The sequence below is a fragment of the Porites lutea genome, chromosome 10 (assembly GCF_958299795.1).
Source record: "Porites lutea chromosome 10, jaPorLute2.1, whole genome shotgun sequence".
NCBI classification, from domain to species: domain Eukaryota; kingdom Metazoa; phylum Cnidaria; class Anthozoa; order Scleractinia; family Poritidae; genus Porites; species Porites lutea.
Genome location: NC_133210.1, coordinates 14,989,543 through 15,014,445, shown reverse-complemented (window position 1 = coordinate 15,014,445; position 24,903 = coordinate 14,989,543). Strand labels below are relative to the sequence as shown.

At 37.1% G+C, this 24,903-nt stretch overlaps 3 protein-coding genes across 7 annotated transcripts; 2 read left to right on the top strand and 1 right to left on the bottom strand.

Moving 5' to 3' along the window:
- The first annotated feature begins 2,658 nt into the window (after positions 1–2,658).
- Positions 2,659–13,258, top strand: LOC140950120 (zinc finger protein 511-like). 4 transcript variants are annotated; one of them, XM_073399295.1, is made up of 10 exons: positions 2,659–2,875; positions 3,287–3,360; positions 4,058–4,108; positions 5,273–5,414; positions 8,618–8,674; positions 9,493–9,578; positions 10,031–10,076; positions 10,566–10,606; positions 10,944–11,070; positions 12,235–13,258. In XM_073399295.1, exons 1-10 carry the CDS (start codon positions 2,792–2,794, stop codon positions 12,298–12,300), a joined length of 774 nt encoding a protein of 257 aa, XP_073255396.1. In that variant the 5' UTR covers positions 2,659–2,791; the 3' UTR covers positions 12,301–13,258. The 4 variants fall into 4 exon arrangements, with proteins under 4 accessions (XP_073255396.1, XP_073255397.1, XP_073255398.1 ...); XM_073399296.1 differs by having other exon boundaries at positions 10,921–11,070; XM_073399297.1 differs by lacking the exon at positions 12,235–13,258 and adding an exon at positions 11,767–12,207 and having other exon boundaries at positions 10,921–11,070.
- Positions 13,259–13,401: 143 nt separating this feature from the next.
- LOC140950362 (tubulin-specific chaperone cofactor E-like protein) lies at positions 13,402–18,897 on the bottom strand. Of its 2 annotated transcripts, XM_073399572.1 has the most exons (5): positions 18,782–18,897; positions 18,445–18,573; positions 17,035–17,189; positions 16,044–16,243; positions 13,402–15,352 (listed from the first exon to the last, which is right to left on the bottom strand). In XM_073399572.1, the coding sequence occupies exons 2-5, from the start codon at positions 18,566–18,568 to the stop codon at positions 14,548–14,550; spliced, it is 1,284 nt and encodes a 427-aa protein (XP_073255673.1). In that variant the 5' UTR covers positions 18,569–18,573; positions 18,782–18,897; the 3' UTR covers positions 13,402–14,547. The 2 variants fall into 2 exon arrangements, with proteins under 2 accessions (XP_073255673.1, XP_073255672.1); XM_073399571.1 differs by lacking the exon at positions 18,782–18,897 and having other exon boundaries at positions 18,445–18,682.
- On the top strand, positions 17,030–24,715 carry LOC140950363 (phosphatidylglycerophosphatase and protein-tyrosine phosphatase 1-like). Its single transcript, XM_073399573.1, has 5 exons — positions 17,030–17,146; positions 19,088–19,318; positions 21,339–21,419; positions 22,357–22,548; positions 23,597–24,715. Exons 1-5 carry the CDS (start codon positions 17,099–17,101, stop codon positions 23,735–23,737), a joined length of 693 nt encoding a protein of 230 aa, XP_073255674.1. The 5' UTR covers positions 17,030–17,098; the 3' UTR covers positions 23,738–24,715.
- The last annotated feature ends 188 nt before the right edge of the window (positions 24,716–24,903 follow it).

The following is a 24,903-nucleotide window of genomic DNA, read 5'->3' as shown; positions in this document are numbered from 1 at the left end:
CCACAATCTGGTTTAAGGACCTGGCCGAAGAACTAGAAAAACGCAATGGGGTCGGTGGGATTGTAAGTAGAAAGAAATGATTGTTGGAATTGTTTGCCATGTTGAAGTTCCCAAGCTCAACTATGAGGTGATTGTCTGGCAAATAATATTACTAGATTATTCGGCAAGCATCTGTCACTAAACATGACCCGATTGGCTGCAGTATTTATCAGGACAAGTTATACCATCTCCTTAGGTAGTATAACTTTGCGTGAATTTCTGCTCATAAAGGTGAGAAAATCCCTGTTTTTGCTTGTGGAAACAGCTTGCATTTTAAGTACCCAGTAACCTCCCCGCAGACGTCCTTTGGGGTTCGTTTGTCATGCATTCATTTCTTCCGTGGGGGAGAAATGAATGCGTGACAAATGAACTCCAAAGGACGTCTGCAGGGAGGCTAACTACCCAGTAGCTGAAAACAGGACAAGGTGTTTCACTGTATTTCCAGACTTTTCCGGCTTTATCTAGTCAAGAAATTGTCCTAATGAAAACACAACCTATACAATGCACTTAGGACAGTACATAAAGCACAGTGGTAGTAGTATGTCTATTTCTTAAACCAACTGAAGATGGGTAATTAAACAGGGTTGAACAGGCTTGGAATGGTAGATTTTTGAATCAGGTATTTTTTCCATTACGGATACTTACGTATTTCCATGTCACATAGACGGTTTGCAGTCCTCCTTTTTTCTTTGATCTGTTAAGTTCTTAGACAGTCAGCGAGAAGGGACAAAAATGCTAAAAAGGGACTGGGGCTTGTGGGTCTTCTTTGCTGACATATAATAATTATATAGTTATTATTTGGGGCCTGGTATTAAAATGCGAAAATGCAGTGCTATGATTGATGGAAATCAGACCCAGTCATACATAGATTCAACTTATTGTTTTATGTTTTTTAATCAATAGCCTACAAACAAGCTGGCTGTTAACTTTCTCTTGCTATAGTCAATAACTGGTTAAGTCAAGTCACGAACTGCAAGAGAGCTTTCTCCTAACTGTTCTAATTCTCACTAGAATAAACAGATAACCCTTTAGAATTGCCGTCGTTTTTAAATATTGTTTTGTCTTCTATTTATGTAGACCATTTTTAAAGTCAAGCACCCTAGTAGATGCTTTCATTCTCTTTTTTTATATTTGATGAATAACAAAGGAATGAAATAGTGTGTGAGAATAAAAATAATGTGATAATAATTACTTTATTTGTATCATTATTTGTCTATAGCTGGATTATGTACAAATCACGCACGAATGCTACTTTAAAAGTATCCAATTAATAATCATTAAGTAAATCAAGGGGCTGACCCAAGTGACTTCTGATAAAGTGCTTAAGTTTCTCCTCACAAATTACCACATATTTTTTTGTTAAACAAGGGGAGAATTTGAAAAGAGAGCAAGTGACACTGATGACCATACACCCTAACAATACTATAATCAAGGTGTAGCTCCAGGGAATTACTCCCCATAATGGCCTTTACAGGGAACTCCACCTGCACGCCTTTTTCAGGTTTCAGGTGTATGAAAAGGTATGAACATCACCAGTTGAAGTATATGAAAGATAGAGGAAATCTGTCATTTTGGTCTGCAAAAAGGGCCAAAAGGGTGCTCATGGTTTTGTGGTTTATTCATATTTCAAAGACAGTGCATTTTACAGCAGTAAAAAGGGATTACGTGAAAGGGGTACATTTTCAGTCAAAAATGGTATATAAACCAATAGGTTGGACCTCAGGGCGGAGCCTCCCTGTATAAAACTTTGTTGATTGCCCATATTCCTGATCCATGTTGTTGCCTCCACCTCCCCATATTTTTTGCAAGCTTCTGATTTCTGAATTTAAATGGACAAAAAGTAAGAAAAAAGCTCTAGTTTCTATTCCTATAGCCCGGCGAAAACAGCCATTTCTTCTCACTCCTCGTTGCTTGGGATGTTTCGAAGTGTCCCAGGAAGCAGACAGCAAGGATCTGAAACAGCTGTTTTTACAGGCTACCATTCTTAGTAATTACTAGAAAAGGCAACAGTGAAAATGTTTTTTAAAATGCAACATCTGATTGTGTAAACTAGACGGTTCGAGGCGTTCAGATAGTAGAGAGTGGGCGAAAAAAAACTAGGGAGCCAGGCGTCTCCCCTAGCCTCATTTCTTTCCCTCGTTTTCCGTTCATACGATTTAACTCTCTCCCCATCATCTCTGAATGCTGGGAGCTACTATCTGATCACCTGGACCAGGCTATGTGAAGTCATGAGTGAGCTACCATGAAATAGGGCCGTGTAAATTTCACGACAGGTAACTGATCAATAATGCTCACTTACCTAGTTCTGTCACTAGGCATTTTCAAGACCCTGGACTGCACAGCAAGAAAGATTTTCCAGTCAAAACGTCGATGCATAATGCATATCTTAGGGAATTTGGAAATTAAATTTTTCAAAGTTCTCTTCATAAGATTTTATTATACTAAGAAGTAAAGACTTGGAATAAGGTTAAAATGAAAATAACCATAACTTGGATGTTTTTAATCACGAGTAATGTTGATGATTGAAATCGTTGAGAGCCACCTTAATATTGACTAATCAACCCAGAGTTCTCTCCTTTAACAAGATCGCGAGGGCCCTGGTTACGAGTCGACACTCGCGTCACGTTTACTGAAAATGGCGTACTTTTTGAAGCTCCATAAACAGCGAGGGATTTACACAATTTTTGGCTTTGTATCATAGATGGTTATGCAGATTTACGACCATGTGAAGTATGTTTATATATAGCGAGTGATGTATGAGAGCATGAATTCAATACCCGGTTGGTCGTACACTCCACTCAAGCGATGCCTCTTATCAGATGATCCATTTTTCGAGGTTGGGCTATTTTCCTTACCGTACTAATTTGTAAATGTTTAACAATACATCCGATTATAGTTGCCTTGCCTAAAGTAGGAAGTATTTTTTTCCATCTTCAACAACATTAAACGCAGTTTGTAGAGAGTATGTGGGATTCAAGACAGCTATTGCATTCTTCGCAATGCTGGCTGCCCAAACTCCCTTGATGTACTACCCTGAATTTCAACAGAGCAACTCAAGGAAAAAGCTAAAAATCAGCTGCTTAAACAAAGATTTTATGATATTAGTTTGTTTCCTGCTTGTCAGTTGTTTTAAAAACAATGAAGAAATAAATTTAATATTTTTTAAATATTAATTAAACAGCTCTCATCTTTAATAATTAATTTTTATTTGCAATAATATTTTTGTATGTTAATCTTTAAAATGAAGGAAGGAGAGTTACTTTGTAACATTTCAAGGAAGCAGTTGGATAACAGTGAAGATGTGGAACATCTTGTTCAAAGGCAAGTTTACTTTTATTAATTACAGTGAAGTAACTGAAATCAAGAATGTGGCCTTTCAAAAAACACACAGATGCTCTTCTTTTTGCTAAACAGTTGATAGCCTACACTGTAGCTACTTAGAACTTTGTATTTCATTGAAGAACTGGGGGTGTACTCCAGAGAACTTTATGGTGTGGGGGATAATTGAGAGGGGGCAAAAATAGAAATCGAACGTTTGTGGTTATATTTCTTCATCGTACCATATATCGTTTTGGTAGTCCAGGACTTGCAGCTGACAAATGTGCGCAGTACTACACCAAATTATCTTCAGTTGTTTTGAATACCCCCAAAACCCTAATGTTGAGGCAGCCAAAATATACTTGACACATTTTCCTTCCCCTAAAAATTCTCAAATAAAAAATTTCAGATCTTAAAAAATTCTTTGTTAATCCCTATGACTTTACTCTGGAGTACCTCCCCTGGTTGAACAACACTACCCCATAGATGTTGTTTATGCTACAGCGGTTAAGTGGCAAGGTATTCTGAAGTTGCTCTTTTCTGAGACAAAACATAATTTACAGCAAGTTATAATAATATTATGGGGAATAAAAATTAATGAGTTTAATGCAAAGTGATCCTGACTGCTGCTGGAAAAGACAATTTTATTGACAAAAATATATATTTTAATGATCAAAATATTTGAATTGAATCTTTTTAGAACTGACTTCAAGTGCGACAGTTGTGGAGAATGGTTTTCTAGTGTACCAAGGTATCAAGGCAAATTGTTAAATTTAAACTTGAGAATAACACCAAGTGAGTACATTAAAAGTACCTGCAAGGCGTGTGTAGCCATGTGCTGCAGCTTAGCAGGTAACCATGACAACTCTGTGAATAAACTACCACCTAAATGTGGTTCCCATTATACCAAAGAGACCTTAAGATATACCATTTCTGCCTACGGTTACAGCTGCAACATATAGGCCATCATATTTGCCACATAGTTATATAAAGGGCAACCATGATTTCTCAGATGTGCTTATGACATCACCTTTTTACCCAGTAACCTACCCATTTCTCATTTTTTCTTACGGCTATGGATAGGAGTAATTTTCCCATACCTGTACACACAGGAACAGCAGTGTATCTTAAGGTCTCTAATAAGTCAAAGTAAAATACATGTACTTATTATATAGACGTGAGTGTTTTACTGGAAAATATACCACTTGTAAAATTCATAAAAACTACATCCAGGACCCGAGTGGTTTATTTTCCGTAATCTCACACACGAGTTTATCGATGACGTAATTTTGGTAATTTGCCTCTGAAATTTGTAGGCGTCTTGCGTCTTTTGAATTGCTTTGCTTATATTTTGTCATTGTAGAGCCCTATTCCGTTCAGTGTTATTTCTCAAGATTATTGTACATGTAAACAACGTCTTATATTGCTGTATTGTAAATTTGAGCCATCACAATTATTAATCCATTACTTTATCAATGTCTTTTTGTCTATATAATAAAAATAACATTACATGGTGGCTTGAAGATATGAATTTTATTTTCTCGCGGCAAAAACAATATTTTACTCACTTGCTGCGCTCGTTCGTAAATTTTTTTTTTGCCTTTCGAAAATAAAATTCATATCTTCGCGCCACTGTGTTATATCCTCTCTATATAATTATATAACAGTGCGACTACTTTAACACTTTAACAGGAGGCCACTTGGACAGAAGTGAGCACTGGATTACCCTCAGTAAACCAACAATACATGTACCTTTTTGATCTCACTCTTATTTACATTTGATGTTAGTTCGCGCTTAGAACTTTCCATACAATGTATTTTTATAACTAGGAAACAACGCACAGTGTTCGTGCTCAAGTCCATTTAGCTAAACACTCAGTATTAATTTTTCTTTGTCCTCACTTGTTTGTTGCAGCTATGAAGCACACTACAATAGCTTGCACCGTCACACCTGTCTTAAATGTCAGAGATCATTTCCATCAACACATCTCCTGGAGATCCATGTCCTTGAGAATCATGATGCTTTGTTCAGCATGATTGCCACAAGAAAAAACTTGGTAATGCCAGTAACAGTTTACAGAAATATATTTTCCTTACTATAGGTAATTAAAGTTCCATGAAATTAACGCGAATCCTTAAAATTCGCGTTAATTTAAGTCTTGTTAATTTTGTTGAGCGTTAATTTCCAGTATTTTAACCCCAATTTTGGAACCTGTCCAGACATTCTTGACACCTAAGAAACATTAACTACAAGTTTTCTTTCTTTCCATTTACCCTTTATTTTTCATCTTTCACAAAAGCTAAGGCAAAGGTTTACAATATTTCGAGTTCATCTTCATCGTTGTCACTGTGAGAAGTGATGTCAATATCTTCTCCTTTAATTTCAGCCAAGATAATCTCGTTAATTTTTTAATGAAATTCTACCCCCTCTTTCGCGTTAATTTTCTTTATTTGAAAGTCGTTTTCGATTAAATTTGCGTTAATTTAAGTTGCGTTAATTTCCAATACCTTAATTTCATGGAGCCTTGATTTCCTATAATAAGGTATACTCTGTGGTACCTGCAATAAGTATGTGTAAGATATGCCTGTGCCCCATATTAACCCTTAAATTATACATTGCAAGTCCCAAGATTGACCAACATCCATTTTCTCTGAACAATATCACTACATACTCAAGAGGAAAGGTTATGATCTCAAATATATGAAATAATCACTTAAGGGCATTTCCACATGAGAAGTGAAAAATCAATAATTATTAAAAGAAGGATATTGGAATTAATTTCTGTGCCAGTAAAGAGAAGACACATCACTGTTTTAAAAACATACATGTCATTTCTGTTTTCGCCCTTCTGCACTCCGCAGGGGGTCTACTACTCAATAGGTCATATAAACAAGGAAAACATGGGACCCACAGGTGCAAGTTAAGAAACAATTTGTCAAAATATCAAAATCAATCCAGTCCACTGAAACTGTGGTATAATTAGACCAAAAGCCTTTTTTCAACACGAGAAAAAAATTTGATGGTTTTCGATAATTTTTCTCCATTTTTGGTTAGTTGAAAATATCTAAGTAGATGAGTAATGTCTGTAACAAAAATTTTACTTCTTTCTTTGTGTCAGACAGGATTTAACTCTTTAATCAAAATTTCCTCTCCTACTCCTTGGATTTGTTAGTACCATCATTTGTCTGATAAGCTTTTTATTTCTAATAGGCTTTTTAATCATAGAAACTATTTCAAAGATAGGTAATGTCTGTAACGTAATGTCCATAACAATACACGTCTCTAAGGAAAAATGAAATAGAAGTTTTCTTAAGCATCAATTTATACAAATATCCAAAGGTATTGAACCAAGTGACAGTTAGGGTACCAACTGAGCTCTATAATTTATCCACAATGAATGAAATAATGCTAAAGCTAAACAGAAGTTTCAGATTTGCATAACATGAAATTCAAACAGTGCTGAGTAAGAAAACATGCTCTTCTTAAAAGACCAAAATTGTTTTATTCACCTAAAAACTGATCAGCCGTGTAGCATCTTAATGAGACTTTCTTTGCTTTTTAATTTCTTTAAACACTTTTTCAATGTTTTGCTGTTTTGGAACAGCAAATGGGCCAGCACTCTCTAGGGTGATGGGATCATAAAACACACAAGAGATGTGAACATCATCAACGTCATCCCGGCTGGGCCAGTCGGTCAGTTCATGTAACTTTCAGAGTACAATGAGATGTCATAATTTGATTAAAACTACTGGTCAGTGGTTTTCTTTCAAAGAATGTTCAGAGCATGCTCTGAAAAGGAATGAGCTGACCAGCTATAATTACATTAATACATCTTTTGTGTGCTTTTCTTTTCATTAATTTTCAGGGCTTCTATATCTTGCTGATGGTAAACTTAACACATAAAAATAAATGAAATAAGCAATTTTTTTAGCATCATAGTACGAATAATATAATTTTCAAGAAAAAATTCACAGACAGTAATGTCCGTAACACTTGGTGTAATGTCCGTAACACAACCTTTTAGGGAACCAAAACAGATAGAATAGACCTCAGAGAAATTTAATGTAACTAAAGAAAACTTTGAGCATTTGCCAATAAAAAATATGCATTTGTTTCCTTCAAACATTTCATAAATCACAGGAACTGAGCCTTAAAAGTCGTGATTAAAATTGGTGGTTGTTTTAGCTGTAATGTCCGTAACAGGCCTTTCAGTCAAAATCAGAGGGAGCTAAAAATTTGTTCTCCAAGTATTTTTTTATTGAGCAAAAGGCAAGTCATTATGGTGCAATGTGGTTGATACAAAACAGCAAGATACTGCACATTGTGAGCAGGACAGGAGATCAAAGTTAAAAAATGCTCTGTGAGTGTAATGTCCGTAACGGTGGAATTGCCCTTAAGGGATTATAAAGTGCTTCAATCTTGCAGTAACAAATTCTCTTCACTTACTCTGCAAGAAATGTATGGGGAACAGTTGATGGTCTCTTCACTTGAGTTTTTTATTCATGAAAAATATATTAAACAAAGGTAAACGGGGACCCGAATTAGAACCTGAACAGCTTAAAGTAGAAATGACCAAAGTGAAAAATTCACAAACATTCCAAATTATAATTTTATCCCTTTAATTTGTAAATTCCTACAAAAATTTTTGTACATGTAGTGCTTTGTCATGTTTTCACTCTGCGATTAATTGTTATGCCAATGAAGTGATATTTTTACTCCATGGTTTTTGGCCAGTGTATATTATTAGTAGAGGTCGATCATTTTTGTGCTTATTTTTAAGACTTAAAAGGTCAACTTATACACCTGGCCCCAGTTGTTGAAAGGGTGGATAGTATTATCCTCTGGATAAATATCTCTCTTTGCTGGATAATGCAGTTCTTATTAATTTCTATAATACTTAATATAATAGCTTTATAAGGATCATTACATTTCTGGGAAACTGCCCACCTACCCCTTCCCTAAGGCAACATTTTGCCCTAAATGAGAAGCAAGTGTTAATGTTGGCTTAGGGGAGAGGTAGGTGGGCAGTTTCCCAGAAATGTATAATGGTCCCTTGATAATGATTTACAGTGTATCTGGTGGATAGCACCATTCAATGTTTGAATAACTGGGGGCAGGTTTTTCATTTGCTAGTTAGACTGACAAAGCTTTGTCAAAATAATTATTGTGAGGAATTTGAACCCAGATTGTATACATGTACACTTTAGTTTGACAGCAGCAAAAGATTGTGAACAATTGCTTTTTACTTTTGTGAAATAGTACAGATGTCTTGTGGAGAGCTGTCCTGATAGATTTTCAAGTGATAAAGAGAGAAAGGTGATTTAGTATAAAAGTATGTTAAAAACTATCTTAATGTTTTTTTGTTTGGTAGTCAAAGGGGTGGCTGTACACAGGCTAGTATTATAAATGGTAATGTTGAGGTTCAATTTTATCCTTGGTTTAAATTTTATTTGTTTTGCTTTGGGTATGGTAATGTATGATAATGAGTTTGAAACAAAAGAAAATAAAATTTAAACCAAGGATAAAATTGAACCACAACAGTAATAATGTTTTTTGGTAATAATTTATATTATCAACTGACTCATCTCAACAAATGCACAAAAAAGTACAAAATAATATATTATTAATGAGTGGGACCTACAATTTACATGTATATTATAAATGGACTTCAAAGTGTTTAACAATTGTCTTGAAATACAGTCTGTACTGTGTCAAATGTTTGATTTTACTTCTCGAACATGATTTCCAAACACTCATTAAACATCAATTCCTGCATGTTTTAGATATAAATAATAATGAATGAGTTTATTTAATAAGAAAGATGGTTTATAAAATGTACATGATAACATGACGCGAACTTTCATAAATTACTCACACAAACAAACACAAACAAATTTTATTAATAAGGAGGTAATATAACAGAAGCATTGCCCGCAGCTAGCAAGGCTATTCAAGGTGGGACAATGTGTGCAAAATAAGAAATTTAGATTAAGGCTTATAAGAACAATCTACACACGTCCGACCAGTGTGCTCTCAGCACAGGTAACCATTACAGAACTGTGTTTCTTGCCTATTTTTGGAAGGTAGTGAAAGAAATATGAATCTGATTAAGATTGTTTGTAATCTGTCAACAGGACCATCTGGTGTCTTTTCACAAGTATCCCGCGGACTTCAGATTTAATCGTCCAAGTAGACAGCAGCGGAAAAAGAAAACTCCAAGGTTTGAACCAAGGCACAGCGTAGCACCATGAAATAAAATTAATAATAATGAAAATCGTATTAAATTCTTCCTAAACCTTCTACTATATTTAACTAATCTTACTCAAATTAAGATTCTAGTTTAAGAGTGGTTGCCCTCTAATAGACAGCCTTAGAAAATTTTCAGTAGTAAAATATTAATTTATTACACTTCAGCCTATTCCAGGCATTCAGATTGTACAAATGTAAGAGTGGCTCTCCCCAGAATTCTCTCCGTTTTTTCTTGCTTTCTTTACTTTGGCCCCGCCTGCCCCTTACTATCTGAATGCGTGGAACAGGCTAATAGGCCACTTTTGAATTGACAAAATTCAGACTTGGCTCCGAGGCTGAGAGAAATAAAACAAGACAGTAGTAATCAATGAGCCTCACTATTTGAAACTGCCTAGTTACACTTTTTATTCCATTTTGATTTAGTTCCCCATCCTCTGAAGAACCTATGGAAACATCCTCAGCTTCACAGGTAATAATTATAATAATGGTGATTCTAATAATAATAATAATAATAATAATAATAATAATAATAATAATAATAATAATAATAATAATAATAATAATAATAATAATAACAATAGTAGTACCAAAAATAAATGTTTGTTGTATTACAGTCATTTATTAAAAGTACTTGACATCCCAATGGAACACAAACTAAATTTAAAGTTGAAAAGGATAAAATGTCCTGATAGTTAAGATAATGAAATGTACAACTTTTACTAATGTTGTAAAATAATCAGTATTTTTCACTTTTCAGGGTTTCTTCTGACCTAAAAGTGAAAATTTATTATTATTTTACATGATTCAGCTGAAAATGCTAAAAAGGCCCAAACAAACACATGTATGTACGTGTATCACCCAATGCATTGTAGGAGATCCTTAATTTTAAAAAAGGATTCCTTGGTGAATAATGATTGTGTTCCTCTTGGTAGATTTCACTTTCCCTCTTTACTTGTAGGAAAAAGAGCCAAGTTCAGCCAGTCCAAACCCAAAACAAAGGTACAGTCGAATTGTGTGCAACACTTTGTTCAGTTGGTTTGATTTACAGCCCTTAAATTATTATTAAAGTTTGAGTCTAATCCTTGACTATTACTTTATACTGAAGCGGCCATTGGCAACTTCTGATAATTATCGTCTTTTAAAATTAATTCTCATGCCAAATTGCCTTGTATTGCTAGTAACTGGCTTGTAAATTTGACAATACAATGTAGATCAATTTGGGCCTGTTCAGCATTGTTTTTAATGTGCAAACGTTACTTATGACTAATATTTGAATGTAATAATATATTCCATCTTGGTTTATTCTTTATGAGACAAATCTTTGAATTACTTCCAGACTTCCGAGGACAATTTGTTTTGGTAGAGGATCAACCAGGGCTTTCCAAAGAAATATTCCCAAGAAAAGTAAGAAAAAGGCCAAAAGTAATCATCAAGAAAATGGAGCAAAGAGCAATTCTGCTGAGGTGTGTTTTAATAGTAATGCCAAACTTCTATCTAACTTGGAGTGATTACTTTGGGATGCTGAAGATTCTACTCAGCTAGATGTAGGTTAACAGTTGGAAGTTTTTCAGTAAATCTTGACGTAAATTCTTACCAGTATGAGTATGATGCATCACTGAATTTCTGTTCAATTTGTATCAAAAAGTTAACCAGGATGAGGTCACTAGGTCACAAGTCTATAATATTTTATTTTGGGAGTTGCTGGCAGGGTTCGTACTCCTTTGAGCTCTTCAAATTTCATGACCAAATTCCATGACTTCTTCCAGGTTTCTATGACCCTCTTAGTTTCAAAACTATCCTTGTTTTAAAGGTATTTTTTTAAATAACTCTGTTCAACAAATAGAGAATCTGGCCTAAACCAAAATATGTGGCATTCGCACTGTTAAATTACTTGTCTTTGTCATAATTTTCCTTGCTTTGACAACTTCAATAACTAATCTAACATATACAGCTTTACTTTTCCATGACTGACTACTAAATTCCATGACTTTCCAGGCCTGGAAAATTAAATTCTTAAATTTCATGATTTTCCAGGTTTTCTAATGACCTGTACGAACCCTGTGTGGGTAAAATGAAATGCTATTTTGAGCATGGTCAGGGTTATTGTGAGAGTCAAGTATGTCTAATGAAAAAGAACTATTATCTGTTATCTCTTTCAGGTAACAATGGCTGATGTTAGCTAACACTTTCTGTCAGTGTATCAAGTAAATTTAATTTTTGTCTTATTACTAAAGTGATGTTAGTTTTGAAGTGCTGTATTAATGAGATTTGCAGTTGTAAAATATTGGCCTCAGAGTTAGTCCTTGAATGCTGTGGTTAAAGACATACCTCACAGGGTACCCACTCTCACAGCTAGAGGGCATGACTCAAGGAGCCTCCAAAGTATAAACGTTTATAAAAACACAGAAAATAATTTATTTCTGATAATCCAGAAAAACTATTCTTGACTACAAAGCTAGACTAGAATAGAAGTTTTATCCTGAAAAGTGGTAGTGGAAGTGTAATATCTTACAAATAAAATGTAAGTAACCCAGAATTTTAGCTTGATATTATACATGCAGGGGGAACCCACCACACCTCTTAAATAACCACTTCTAATAGTGAATAAACTTGTTCCTCACAGTGAGAACAACCAGACACCTACTGGGCTAAAGCCTTGGAAGAACCTCAATCCTTTTTTGTACAAGATTTGAACCCTGTTCCTTTTCGAAACACTGGGGATGAGGTTATGAGTTTGACCCTTAGAACAGACTCCAGTATGGTGGCTAAAGCCAATTCCCTTCTTGAATGGTCTTACACAGCCCATATGGTGTTGTCGATTGGATTCAGGGTGGCTGTCAATGCTCCTTCACGTTTTGCATCCTGTGATGACCTGTTCTCTCCATTTATGGCAAGCAAAGGGAGCCGTGAGAGAAACTGCCCCTTGTGTCTCCTCTCGTGCAATTTCTTGCAACTCACCCAAAATTAATGGAGAGCTTGCTTGGAGGCTATGCCTTGTGAACTGTGATTCCAAGTGATGCAAGGCACCGAAGGCACTTTGCCTAGTAAGGTTTATAAATTTGTCGTGTGTGCGCACGTGCCTCACATGTTGATCGCACAGCGAGGAAGAAACTCGAGTTGCGAATATTTCTATAGATCTCTTGGGTGTCCGCAGTTGACCTTATCCAGTTGTGACACTGGGTGCGTGGCGCAGTGGTCAAGGATAAATTTTCACTTATAGCAAATTTGGAGGGAGCGAGGCTGAATCCCGGCAAAGCCATACCTTTTTAACTTGTGCATTTTTTCCCCTTTAGTTTTTTTATCATTTTTTTCCCTTTTGCTTGTTTCTCTTCATTCTCACTGGTAATCGTTTAAAGCTTCTCGAGGATTTTGTGATAACGTATTTCTAGTACATGTAGAGTAGGGGAATGATGCAAGACCTCTTCAAAATGTACTCTCCTGCTATAGCTGATAGCATTACAGTTGAATTAATTAGCTCTATTAAGCAGACACTCTGGCCCCTCAATAGAGGTTTGTCATAGCGTAATCTTTAGCAGAAACATCACCTTTTTAGTTGAAACAATTACATGAAGGGGATCAAACAGCATTACTAGTCCATAATTGGTATAAAGGTTTCATGTACAATAGAGGTTGGCTGTTTAATGGAGGTTCAACTGTATTTTGTACTCAAAGGATTTTTCAGGAATCTCTTCAAAGTCCAAGCTACAGTAAGTTTATGCAGTCATGCAACAATGATTTGAAGGCATTTGTCTGAATGAATTATTTACTCAAGTGAAATATTTATGTTAACATGCAGGGCAATTCAAAATCACTATTTTTAAAAGACTGAAGATAAGCCTACTAATAGTATTAAAATAATATTTCAAGTTTATAACATTGTTTTCATTATTGAAATGCACCAACCACTGAAAAAAGAATTTCTTCAAGAGCCAATAAGTGTCTGGTTTGCATATCATAATTAATATCTATTAACTATTGCTATAACAAGATGTTACATTAATTTTGCTTGCCAAAAACTGTACAATGTTATAGCATTAATGCTAATGTAAATAATTATACGTATGGAAGAGTTCGAACAGTGTCACCTTGTCCTTTAAAAAATGACAAGATGGATGAATAATGAAAATACTGTGGTTTATAAAGGGCAAGAAAAGTGATTTATCGCAGACCCAAAGCAGGGCTACATGCACTAGTAGAGCCTGGGAGCACCTGGCACCTAAGTTTTGTTCTTAGGCAACTAGAAAATCTTAGTTTTTCATGCAGATTTTACTGGTTTAGAGCACTGGCTTTCCTTCAGTTTTCCTTTTGAGCCTTCAGAGCCTTAATTGTCCAAGGCTTAAAGCAATCATGTTCCTTATCACCAGTGTTCTCTATCTAGACAACTTAATTGTTTTTACATCTTATTTCTAGCTATTTCTTCATTCTTATCAGTAACTATCACTCAAATCAATGAAAATTGTGACAGTAGTTGTACACAAAGATAATTTTTTTGATTATTATTATTATTATTATTATTCATAACTTTTCTCTATTACCGAAAGATTTCATATGGAAAAACTCTGGGCTTAAAACCAGCTAGCTTTTGCCAAATTTTACGAAGACTGCAAAAAATCTCAAGACCAACTGAGGAACGTCAGATGCTCTTTGAAAAATCTGAATCTGCTAAGGACCTGGTAAAATATTAAATGTTTGGAATATTTTTGAACAAATAGTAAAACAATGATATACACTGTACATGTATTACTGAATTTCATTTTTGTACCACATACATAAAGCATAAATTATGGAGAAATTGGAGTGTGTTACCAATGGTCACACCTTTTGTGTATTTTCCACAACTTTTGGCCTTTGTCAAAACCCCTCCCCTAGTCTTCCGTCAAGCCCATTAGCCAAACTAAATTACAGTTCAACTAAGTGCTAAAAGTTTGTATTCTTTTGGTTCATCTGCTCCAAATATGTATTTCATCCCCGTCTTTCATCTTGAATGTGTACAGCTTCTTAGCCCCGAACCACATTTCTTCAAGACCAACGCAAAACCCAACATCATGGTAAAGTAACTTGAAGCCTGGAGGTGGTATTCCAATAAACTTACTCAAATATTTTTTTAAACTTGCCGTGCTTTGCATAAGATTTATCTCCCTCTTGAAAAGTGGCTGGTCATCAAATATAAATGAGATCATGGCAGACGTTTTGGCTCGAAGGTTGACATCAGCAAGCCGATCTAACATGCCATGTCTTTCAACTAGCTCTGAGTATCTTAACGGTGGGTTTTCATCATCCATATGGTGTCGAATGAAAAACCTCTCAGCGTCTTCCCTTTCTTCCTCCATTATTTTGGTCTTGTTGAGCTTTTCAATGTTGGGAAGTCTTGCAATCAACAACTGTCGTTTCTCTTGATCGGAAAACTGATTTAACAGGGGAATTCCCATGAGACTGACATCCGTCAGTTGGGGAAAGCATTTCAGTGCTTCTATGTCCTCCCATGTATTTAGAAGAGTATCATTCAGGTTAAGAATCTTAAGCTCAGGAAACTGCTTGGGTAATTCTGTAGGCATGATGTTTTCCAGGGGGCACTCAGACATTCGTAGAGTGGTCAATCCTGGGAAGACAAATCCTAGTTTTCCAACCTCATCCCACTGTTTGATATCATGCTTATTGATTGATAGGCTTCTTATGTTGGGGTATTGCTCTGGTGCTTCAGGAATGTTGTCGTAGCCATTAAGACTTAAATACAGGTCTTGTACTCTGCAATTTAGAAACAAAACAAGAAGCCGATCATGAATTATTGTAAACCTCAGGCTAATCACAATAGGTTATTGTTAAACCTTGAAAACTTGATTGCTGGTCACATAACCGGGGTGGGATGGGTGTGGAGATTCTTATCCTGGACACTGTGCACTAGCACAGGTGGGTAATTCACAGAAATACACCCACCCTCTAAAATTGACTGTTATTAGCTGACAAAAAAAAACCTATATCTTGCAATTAAAGATGATTATTTAAATGTAAGGCTATTACTCACAAACTTTGAAATATTACTGTCTTATACCAATTTCAAAGGAAACCTCTTCGGGAGAACTTTTGCATGGTCCTATAGCTATTTGTTTTAGGATTTTATTTCTGTGAAAAGTATTTGACTTGTTAAAAAATTTACTCCTGGAGAATTAGGAAATTGAGGAAGGTTAAAGGTACTGTTACCCTGCGAGCAGAGGTTTCTCTCTTGCATGGCTTTTAGCGTTTATGAAGTCATTCGCGTGGCTTGTCTGTCACGTAGTTGGTTTGTTAAAATACTCCCCATGAGAAACGGGGAGTAAACAAACCAAATACGCGACAGACAAGCCATGCGAATGACTTCATAAATGCTAAAAGCCATGTAAGAGAGAAACCTCTGCTCACCAGGTACGGTACTCTAAGTTTAACATAACACAAACCTTACCCAGTTAGACAGGTCAGAAGAGAGTAAACTGTCTCTAGTGGGACAGAGGTGTTGTTGAGAATAAGTTTCTTAATTGAAGGTAAAGCATCTCTATCCTGGTCTTCAATAAATGGAGAAAAATCACCAATCCTTTGTGACAAGTAGTTTTCACTCAGGTTTAAGAACTCCAACTTGTGTAGCTGACTGATTATACGGAACACCTGTGAAACAAGAAGGAGCAAAGTACATTACACTGGTCACTTATTAGTTTGCAAAGAACTGCAGTATCCACAAGAGTACATATGGGACTAGCCCTTAATCCTCTTCCTTTATAGTAACGACGCTCAACTGATGTACACTGTACATGTATATCCTAATGTTTTGTGCGATACGCCAGTTGACCTTAATTACTGAGGCCTTGAGCCTGTAATCATCTACAATTATTAAATACCGGTAGCATTACTTTACATCAGCTAGGCTTGGCACCAGTTAACCTTGTTCAAAAGGCAGGGTAAATCTCTATTCACTGGATATAGTGACTTATCTAGTGGATAGCAGTGTTTGGTTTTTGATCAACTGAGGCCCAGACAATACTTTATTGGTATTGCATTAAATATTTAACCTTATTATACACTGCATTCACTATCTGTGTTCTCATTGGCCGAGAGCCTACAGCTAATTTTGGAAATCACCGCAACCTACAGGTAAGATAGTTATCTGCCAGCAGATGACTGACTAATCTGTAGGTTACCCATGTAATGCATGATGTCCAATAACAACATCAATTCAGGTTCCTTGCGACAGTGTGCTTGGCATTATTTTCTTCAAAACACTGTATAATAAAACAATAATTGGATTAGGTTTTTGTGATATCCTAAATAATCAAGGTCTCGGTAAGTGTTATCAGTCTCGGCCTTCGGCTCGGCTGATAACACTTACCTCGACCTTAATTTCGGATATCACAAAAACCTCATCCAATAATGTTTATAATTATTTTAAATTTGTTTCTCACCTCCTCAAAGTTAGAAAGCTTGTTCTTTGCCAGATCCAGCTCCTCAACATTTGGACAGGTTGTTATGATCTCCCGGTCAGGGCCAGCGCATGTGATACCACAGCCATCAAGGGTGAGGATTCTCTTTTGGTAATGCTCTGATTGGTCAAAAGGGGCTGTAAATTATGTAAAACAGAGCAAAAGTATTGAAGGAGGTTAAGTGACTTATATTTCAAGAGGAAATTGCTTTTTGAGGTGAAATATGTCCTGAAGTCATAAGACTAAAAGTACCTTTACCATTATGCAAAATCCTTCTATAGAGTTACAAAGAAATGATGAAGCAAAATTTATCTTGTGTCTGGTGATTTTGCTGCATAGCATTTTACAAACTGCCCCCCTCCCCCCACCCCTCCCTCCCCTCCAAAAAAGGCAACCTACAACTCAGAAAGCTTTCGTTTTGGTGGACGGTGCTGGTGACCCGGGGGGGGGGGGGGGGGCAGTTGTTTCTAGAAATATATTATTTACTAATAGTGAATCTAGGATCATAGGAAGGGATTTTGGGAGTTTGGTCTACTATGGGGTAGCAAAAATCAGCCTCAGCTGGGTTTGGCATAGGCTATGGCTTTCAGGGTCCCAGAGGCACATCCCCATCCAAAGACTTCTAAAGTCCCCCCTCTCCCCTCCCCCAGTTAAATGTGGTCACTCATACATCAGCAAGTGACCTCTTCACTATTCTAGCATAGATCACACAAAATTTTTTCTGATACTGTCCCTTACACTTATACTCTGCACTAACCCTTTAAGCGCTAAGCCTCACCAGTATCTAATTTCTCCTTCAGACAACAATGCAAAATCAAGAAGAAAGGTCCAAAAATTATTCTTAAAGAATTATTATTATTATTACCAATGGAATTCTCTTGATAAGCATTAACAATAACTTATAACTTCTAACTAATCTGTATGTTGATAATGTAAGCATACATGTAGAGATATAAAAGAACTTAAATTTTGATATTAGGAGTAAGTGTGTTAACCAACTTATGTGCAAAAACAAACTAATTTGGCATTTCCCATTAAAACTGCAAGGTCAATGAAATTTAAAATATATTAATTTAAATGTAAATTTTACAAAAAAAATGTATATTCTATTTAAAAATGGAATTTCTCTTTGGTTTCCCTGGATAAAACGATTTATCTAACCTACAACGCTACAACTAAGTAATAAACTTAATCGTCAACTTTAGAAGAGTATCAGAAAATCAATGGCTTTTCGAATTAAACCGTTCCTTTCAGACAACTGTAGCTGTAGGCATCTTGTTCAATCTAATGGTGAATACTTTTAAAAATTTTGGCACCGAAATAATAAGCCTGGAAAGAAGCCAGTAATTGCCCACATAAGACTTTTTTTGTTAAAACCTAAGCTTCGTTTACCTTTGTGTTTTGGAGATCCACTTATGTGTATAAAACAAAGTTCTTCGTCATCTTCTTCAAGGCTGTATTTATTCAACAGTGCATCTTTGAAAGAAAGCTGTCTTTTGAAGGCCTGAGAATCCATTATCACTACAATACCGAGAAAGAGTAAAAAGTAATTATTAGACGAAAGCTTGACCATTCAAGTACAGAAATGAACATTTTTTGCTGAACTTTCAAATCGTGCTTGACACAGTTTTTTTGTGCTCATTCATATGCGAGTCACGCAATGAACCGCGAAAGTAAGCCAATCACGCGCTTTGAACCTCTCAAAATGTTGCCTAAAAGGGTTCATTACCTCTCTTTGTGGATAAGTTCGATGAACCATTAGACGCTGGAGACTTTCAAAGGCAATTTTTACCTATTTCTTCGCAAAATCACACGGAAAAATTATTGTTATTGTTTTTGAGTGACCGCAAAGGATCAAGGAGTATTAGAGAAGGACTGGTACCTCCTACGTCATCATTTGCTGCCCAGGCTACACCAAGTGGTTCACAATGTTTTCCTTTTCCTTTACACAACCGGCTCAAATATATACAGCCGGCTTCAATTCCTCAGTGTAATTTCCTAACATTGGCTGATTATGTGATCTAATGGTTCCCAGAGTGGCTCTTCCTATTTCCTTCAGTGCACGCGAGGCTTACGAGGAATAACGACCGAGAGCGACTTGTTTCTGCCGATGATGTTGCCGAGTTCCTGGGTTTTCGCAAGAATAGCGTTTTATCCATCGCTTTTATGGGGCATAGCCACGGAAAGCTCCACTAAAAGATGGTACGACCGAATAGACACTCATGTGATACTAGGAGCTCTGCCGTTTAAGAGTCAGACCAGGGAAGTAAGTGTAATATTTATTCCCTCTGAAACAAAGGGGTATGGGGCGACTCTCTATTACCGTTACCGCAGTCACAGTGATATGGGCATCCTCGCGTTTTCGGCATCCCCATTGCCAAAACCCAAGTGATATAGGCATCCCCTGTAACCCTAACCCTAACCCTAACACATATCGCTAAGGTGATATGGGAAGGAGATGCCTTTATCATAAGGGTTTTGGGAATGGGGATGCCCAAAACATGGGGATACCGATATCACTGTAACACTGCCTTAGCCACCTATATAGGCCCATCTACTTGTAAACAAGAAAAAACGTATTTACCTGAATAATCGCCATTTATTTCTCACACCTCAAATGTGGTGCTTATTTGAGGGTGATGTTTCTTTGAAATTTGGACTAAACAATTCAAACTAACAGGATTACCCTGGGAAGGGGGGGGGGGGGGGGGGGGGGGACTCCCATAAAAAATTGACGACGATGCTTGCCAGAAAATTCAAATTAAGCCCCTAAGGGAGACCAATGTTGGGGTGGCTCAAAGGAGAAAAAAAGAGGATAAATTTTGGGCAACAGGGCTGAGTTGTTCAAAGCTGGGTTAAGATAAGCCAGGGTAATGTCAGGAGTGTGAAATTTGATTTCAGATTTGAAAGCTTAAAATGGAATTTATCTTAATTCTTTTTGTCCACAATATGATGATTGAATGATCTTAAAAGACTAAAGAAAATTGTCTGAGAACTGCAAATCACAAATTGATCTAAAACAGTTTGCACTCCCAGGCAGATCAACTATGCATGCGCTCGTTTACTTACTTCACTGTATCCTAGAAGCGCTTGACAACAGCCATTGCTATGCTCGCATCTTGTTTACCGACTTTAGCAAAGGATTTGACCTGGTGGATCATTCTGTTTTGGTATCTGAGCTTCGCGGTTTGGGGGTGCATGAGGCCTTAATTAGATGGATTGGGGCCTTCTTGACGGGAAGGTCACAACAAGTCAAAATCAGTAGTGCTTTGTCCAACAGCGTTATTCCAAGGGGCGGTATCCCCCAGGGGACAAGACTAGCCCCCCTGTTGTTTGCAATCCTCTTCAACAACCTAGTGAAGGACTGGCAAACTAGAGTTAAGTATGTGGACGATCTCTCAGTCTTAGAGATTATTCCTAGATGTTCAACCAGCATGCTGCCCTTTATAATAAGCTAGGGATATTTGTTCTTATGCTAGTAGTCATGGCATGAAGCTAAATCCATCCAAATGTAAAGAGTTACGCATAGATTTCTTACAGTATAAGCCCTCCGACCTACCTCCCTTACAGATGTCGGGCAGTATTATAGAGCAGGTGCCATCTTATAAGTTGCTCGGTGTCCATCTGTCGCACAATTTATCGTGGTTTACTCACTTGGACTATATTGAGAAGAGAGCACGCAAGCGTCTCTACGTTTTGTGTGTCTTAATGAAATCAGGCCTCCCACCAGCTGATCTCATTAAGGTTTATTGTAGCCTTGTGCAGCCCATTTTAGAAAATGCATCTCCGGTGTGGGCCGCGTTACCCAACTCAGTCTGGTTCAATTGTCGGAAAGCGTGCATAAGTCTGCACTAAGAATAATTTTTCCAGATTGCTCTTATGAGTCAGCACTCGTCCGCTGTGGCTTGCCTACACTTTTGTCGCGCCGTGATGAGGCTTGCAAGCGTTTTATATCTAACATCAAGGAGTCCGGGTTCCTTTCACACCTGCTGCCGCAGCCCATAAATGTCTCTCATGGGTACGGGTTGAGGTCGGGTTTTTCTCGTTCTGAATTCCACTTTGTCAGAACGGACTGCCTTAGTAATTTTGTTACCCACAGTGACAATAGGATTTAATTGTTTTTGCCTTCTGTGCCATGTGTAATTATGTGTTCTGCGTATTCTTGACCTCCCTTGTAATTTAGTCTTTTACATTACCAAAAGGGTTTAACAAACTGATTATTACTGATTATCCCCCTCACCACCTCCAAGTGTCTATAAGGTTAATATTTTCCTTCTTTCTTTTAGCTGGTGGAAAATGAAAATGTTAAAGCAGTTGTAACGATGAATGAAGATTATGAAACAAGATATATTGCCAACAGCAAGCAGGTTATTAAAAGTTCATAAATGTATCTGTAGAGACAAATTTCTGGAATGATAAAAGGGAAGTACATCATACACTGTATTACATGTACTTGCATTTGTATGGGTGACACTTTCGTTATTTAAAAGTCTTCTAATTTGTTCATATTGTTCCTCGTAATTGCCCACAATTTGATGTTTTAATTAAGTTGCATGAGGTCAAAATGGCTGGATATTGGCCAAGTTTTATTTGGCACATTTATGGAATGATACGAAGTCTAGGTCAAGAAAAATGTGAAAAAAGAATGCGGCCAATATTCAGCCATCTCAGAGATGCCAACCTCCTGAGATCTAAAATCTGGAGACTGTCTATTTTGCACTTCACCCCCTCCCCTTGAATGTCAACAAATCCACCACCGCCCACACCCCCCTGCCCACCAATTGACCCAGCTGCCATAAGGACATCATATGAAGTCTTGCATGAAGGACATGCTATCAAAATTCGCTTCCATGATTGTAATGACGTAATAATCTGTGTCAGTGAATAAATACAAGCAAAAATGTCCAAGAAACTGTACAATGAATGATAAAAGTTCATTCAAATTTTGAGAAAAAATGGGCTAAGTTTCAAGCTAAAGCACAGAATAGCTCAAAAGTCCATTTAATCTAGGAGATTTTGTGACCTGTACGGGAGGCTGTTAGATATGTGCCTTTTCCGAGAGACTCCTGGATAATTCAGGAGAGTTGGCATGCATGCCATCTTGACCAAACAAGCTTGGTCAATAATGGATATATCATATGGCCAAAAAGATAACTTTTTCTAGCGGGACCATTGCGGAAAATTTACAGCAGGAAGATGGGCTCATCTTGTGGACTTGGGTAGCCAATCAAAACCCAGGATTCACATCATCTTATATGCTCGTGGATAGTGGTTATTTTGAATTTTTTTTGTTGTCCTCAACAGGAGTGGGCTGAATGGGGTGTTACTCAGCTGCAGTTGTCAACTGTAGATTTTAACAATGCACCATCTCAGGAGATGATACAAAGGGGTGTGGCTTTTATTGAAGAGATGAACCAAAATGAAAAAACTGTGTATGTCCACTGTAAGGCAGGAAGAGGGCGGAGTACTACACTTGTGGCTTGTTACTTAATGAAGGTGTGTTCTTTTACTGCTAACTGTATCGCTGGCTTTCGACTGTCTAAAAGCAGACTAACCTTGGAGTAGGAGGGGACCGATAGGAGTAAATCAAGCCTGTGTCACTGACTGAAAAAAAACATCTTTCTCGTGTATTCACCTGACTTGAAATTCACTTTCATGTTTCTGTCATTGCACATAAGCACATACAGACATTCTATTCCTAGTAGTATCCAGGATGTTTGTCACATGAACCTAGTTTAGTGATTTTGGATCTCATGAGTCTCCTGTAGCTCAGTGATAGAGCATCTGGACTAGTAACCAGAAGATCATAGGATCAACTCCTGTTGAGAGTACTCAGATGTTTTCTTTCAAACTGCCTGTGTTAATGACAGAAAAATCATCTTTCTTATGTATTCACCAGGCTTACAATTCACTATCACATCATTATCATTGAGCATAAACACATAACGACATTCTAGTTCAAGCAGTATGTGGGATGTTTGTATCCTCAGAGACTCAGGGGCAGATAGTGGGGGCGAGGGAAAGTCTAAACGGGGTGAAAAGTATTGCACGAAGAAAAAGTAAAGAACGGCGAGAAGTGTCCCTGGGGACAATGTCTTACCAGACCAGTTCCAAACGGTCGCTGCCATTCTGCCTTCTGATTAGTGCCAGAAAACTTTTGTGTCTCCGAGGATGGGATGTTTGTCACATGAATTTAGTTTGGCGGCCTCGGCTCTTACAAGTCTCCTGTAGCTCAGTGGTAGAGCATCTGGACTTGTAACAACAAGGTCATAGGATCAACTCCTTTTGAGAGTACTCGGATTTTCTCTTCTCAGCCAGCTGTCGCCTCCCATGCAAGGCATCATATTTCCTCCCTTCCTCCCCCGTCTACACAAAGGGAGGGAGGAAATATGACTCCCCTATAAACGCCTGGTTGGAAGGCTAAGCCACCTGTGTTGCTGACTGTAAAAACATCTTTCCTAAATTAATTAATTCTTTCCCGGATAATTATGATAATTAAGCTGTATGTAGAAGAAGCTCTCACTGTTTTCTTTTGTCACTGCAGGCTAAGAAACTTACTCCTGAGAAAGCACATGAGTACATCAAAAGTCGAAGACCTCACATCTTACTTGTTTCTCGACAATGGGAAGCCATTCGATTGTTCCATAAAAGCCTTACTCATCAAGATAATGATCACAGCTTATAACAATCCATAACTTTCTTAATTTATGGTAAATATTGATTCATGGCCCCAGCAGCCTATTTAACTTCACCCTCCCCAACCCCGTGATTTCAGTTTCAAAAACGGAGACATTCTCTATTCCAAATCTGCTCAATTCTGGTCGTTTGCCAAATTTTTAGCTTGCGTAAAAGGGCACTATTTTACTCAAGTAAAATACCTTACTTGTAAAGCGCTTGTACCAATTCATATACATTATGCTTTCCCTATTGTAGTGTATAAATGCATTTAAAATTACCGTCGAAATAACTAGATATAAACGTGGTCTCTGAAAGGGGCACTGTGGTAACAAATGTCTTGTTCTTTAGATATCGTGGGCGTTTTCCTTTCACATCTCAGTGCGATCTCACTTGATCTAAAAAATACCTCAGTAAAATTAATGTAACAGCAGTAAGGCTGGAGCTGTCATTGCAAAAAATGGCTTAAAATTTGAGGGAAAAAAAGTGCTTTTGATTATGTATTAAAATTTGAAATTATTAATGGGCAAAGACAGGCTACACTTGCCAACTTCTATTTATTCAGCTTGTGAAATAATTATGGTGCCTGGCCTCCCTCGACTAGCTTTGCTATTTGCAGGCTTGGCTTAAATGTTTTATAATTCAGTTACGAATGCAAATAAACATTGTGTACTCGCTAAACCATCACAAGCAACGCGTCGAAGGGCGTTCAGTCCATCGTTGAATTGTATAAACCTAAGCATTTTATAAAACGTGTACAATAGAAATGTTGCGTGTTTTCCCTCTTCTCGAGTGTTTCCTTAAATTTCTCAAGTGCTCATGTAACTCAAGAACGCGTGAGAAACGTTTCTTTACTATCGCGTGCTAATCCTGTTCATAATAAAAGATCGCGTGCACTCCTATTTATACGCACGAACAACGTAGCAAGGAGGCGTGCAGAGCGAACTATAAGCTTGGATATTTATTAAATGCCGTCTGCAAAATACAACTTGACTATCTACACAAGTGTAAACTTGACAACTATACATGTATAAAATTTGGGCTAAAGCCTTAACTGAAAAAATCTTTTGATACTACAAGGGAAAGGCGAAAACACATCCCACAACCAAATGAAGGCGCCCTAGAGTTGGAGGGTAAAAGGGACAAAGGAAATATAATGGGACTTCTCTTTGGAGA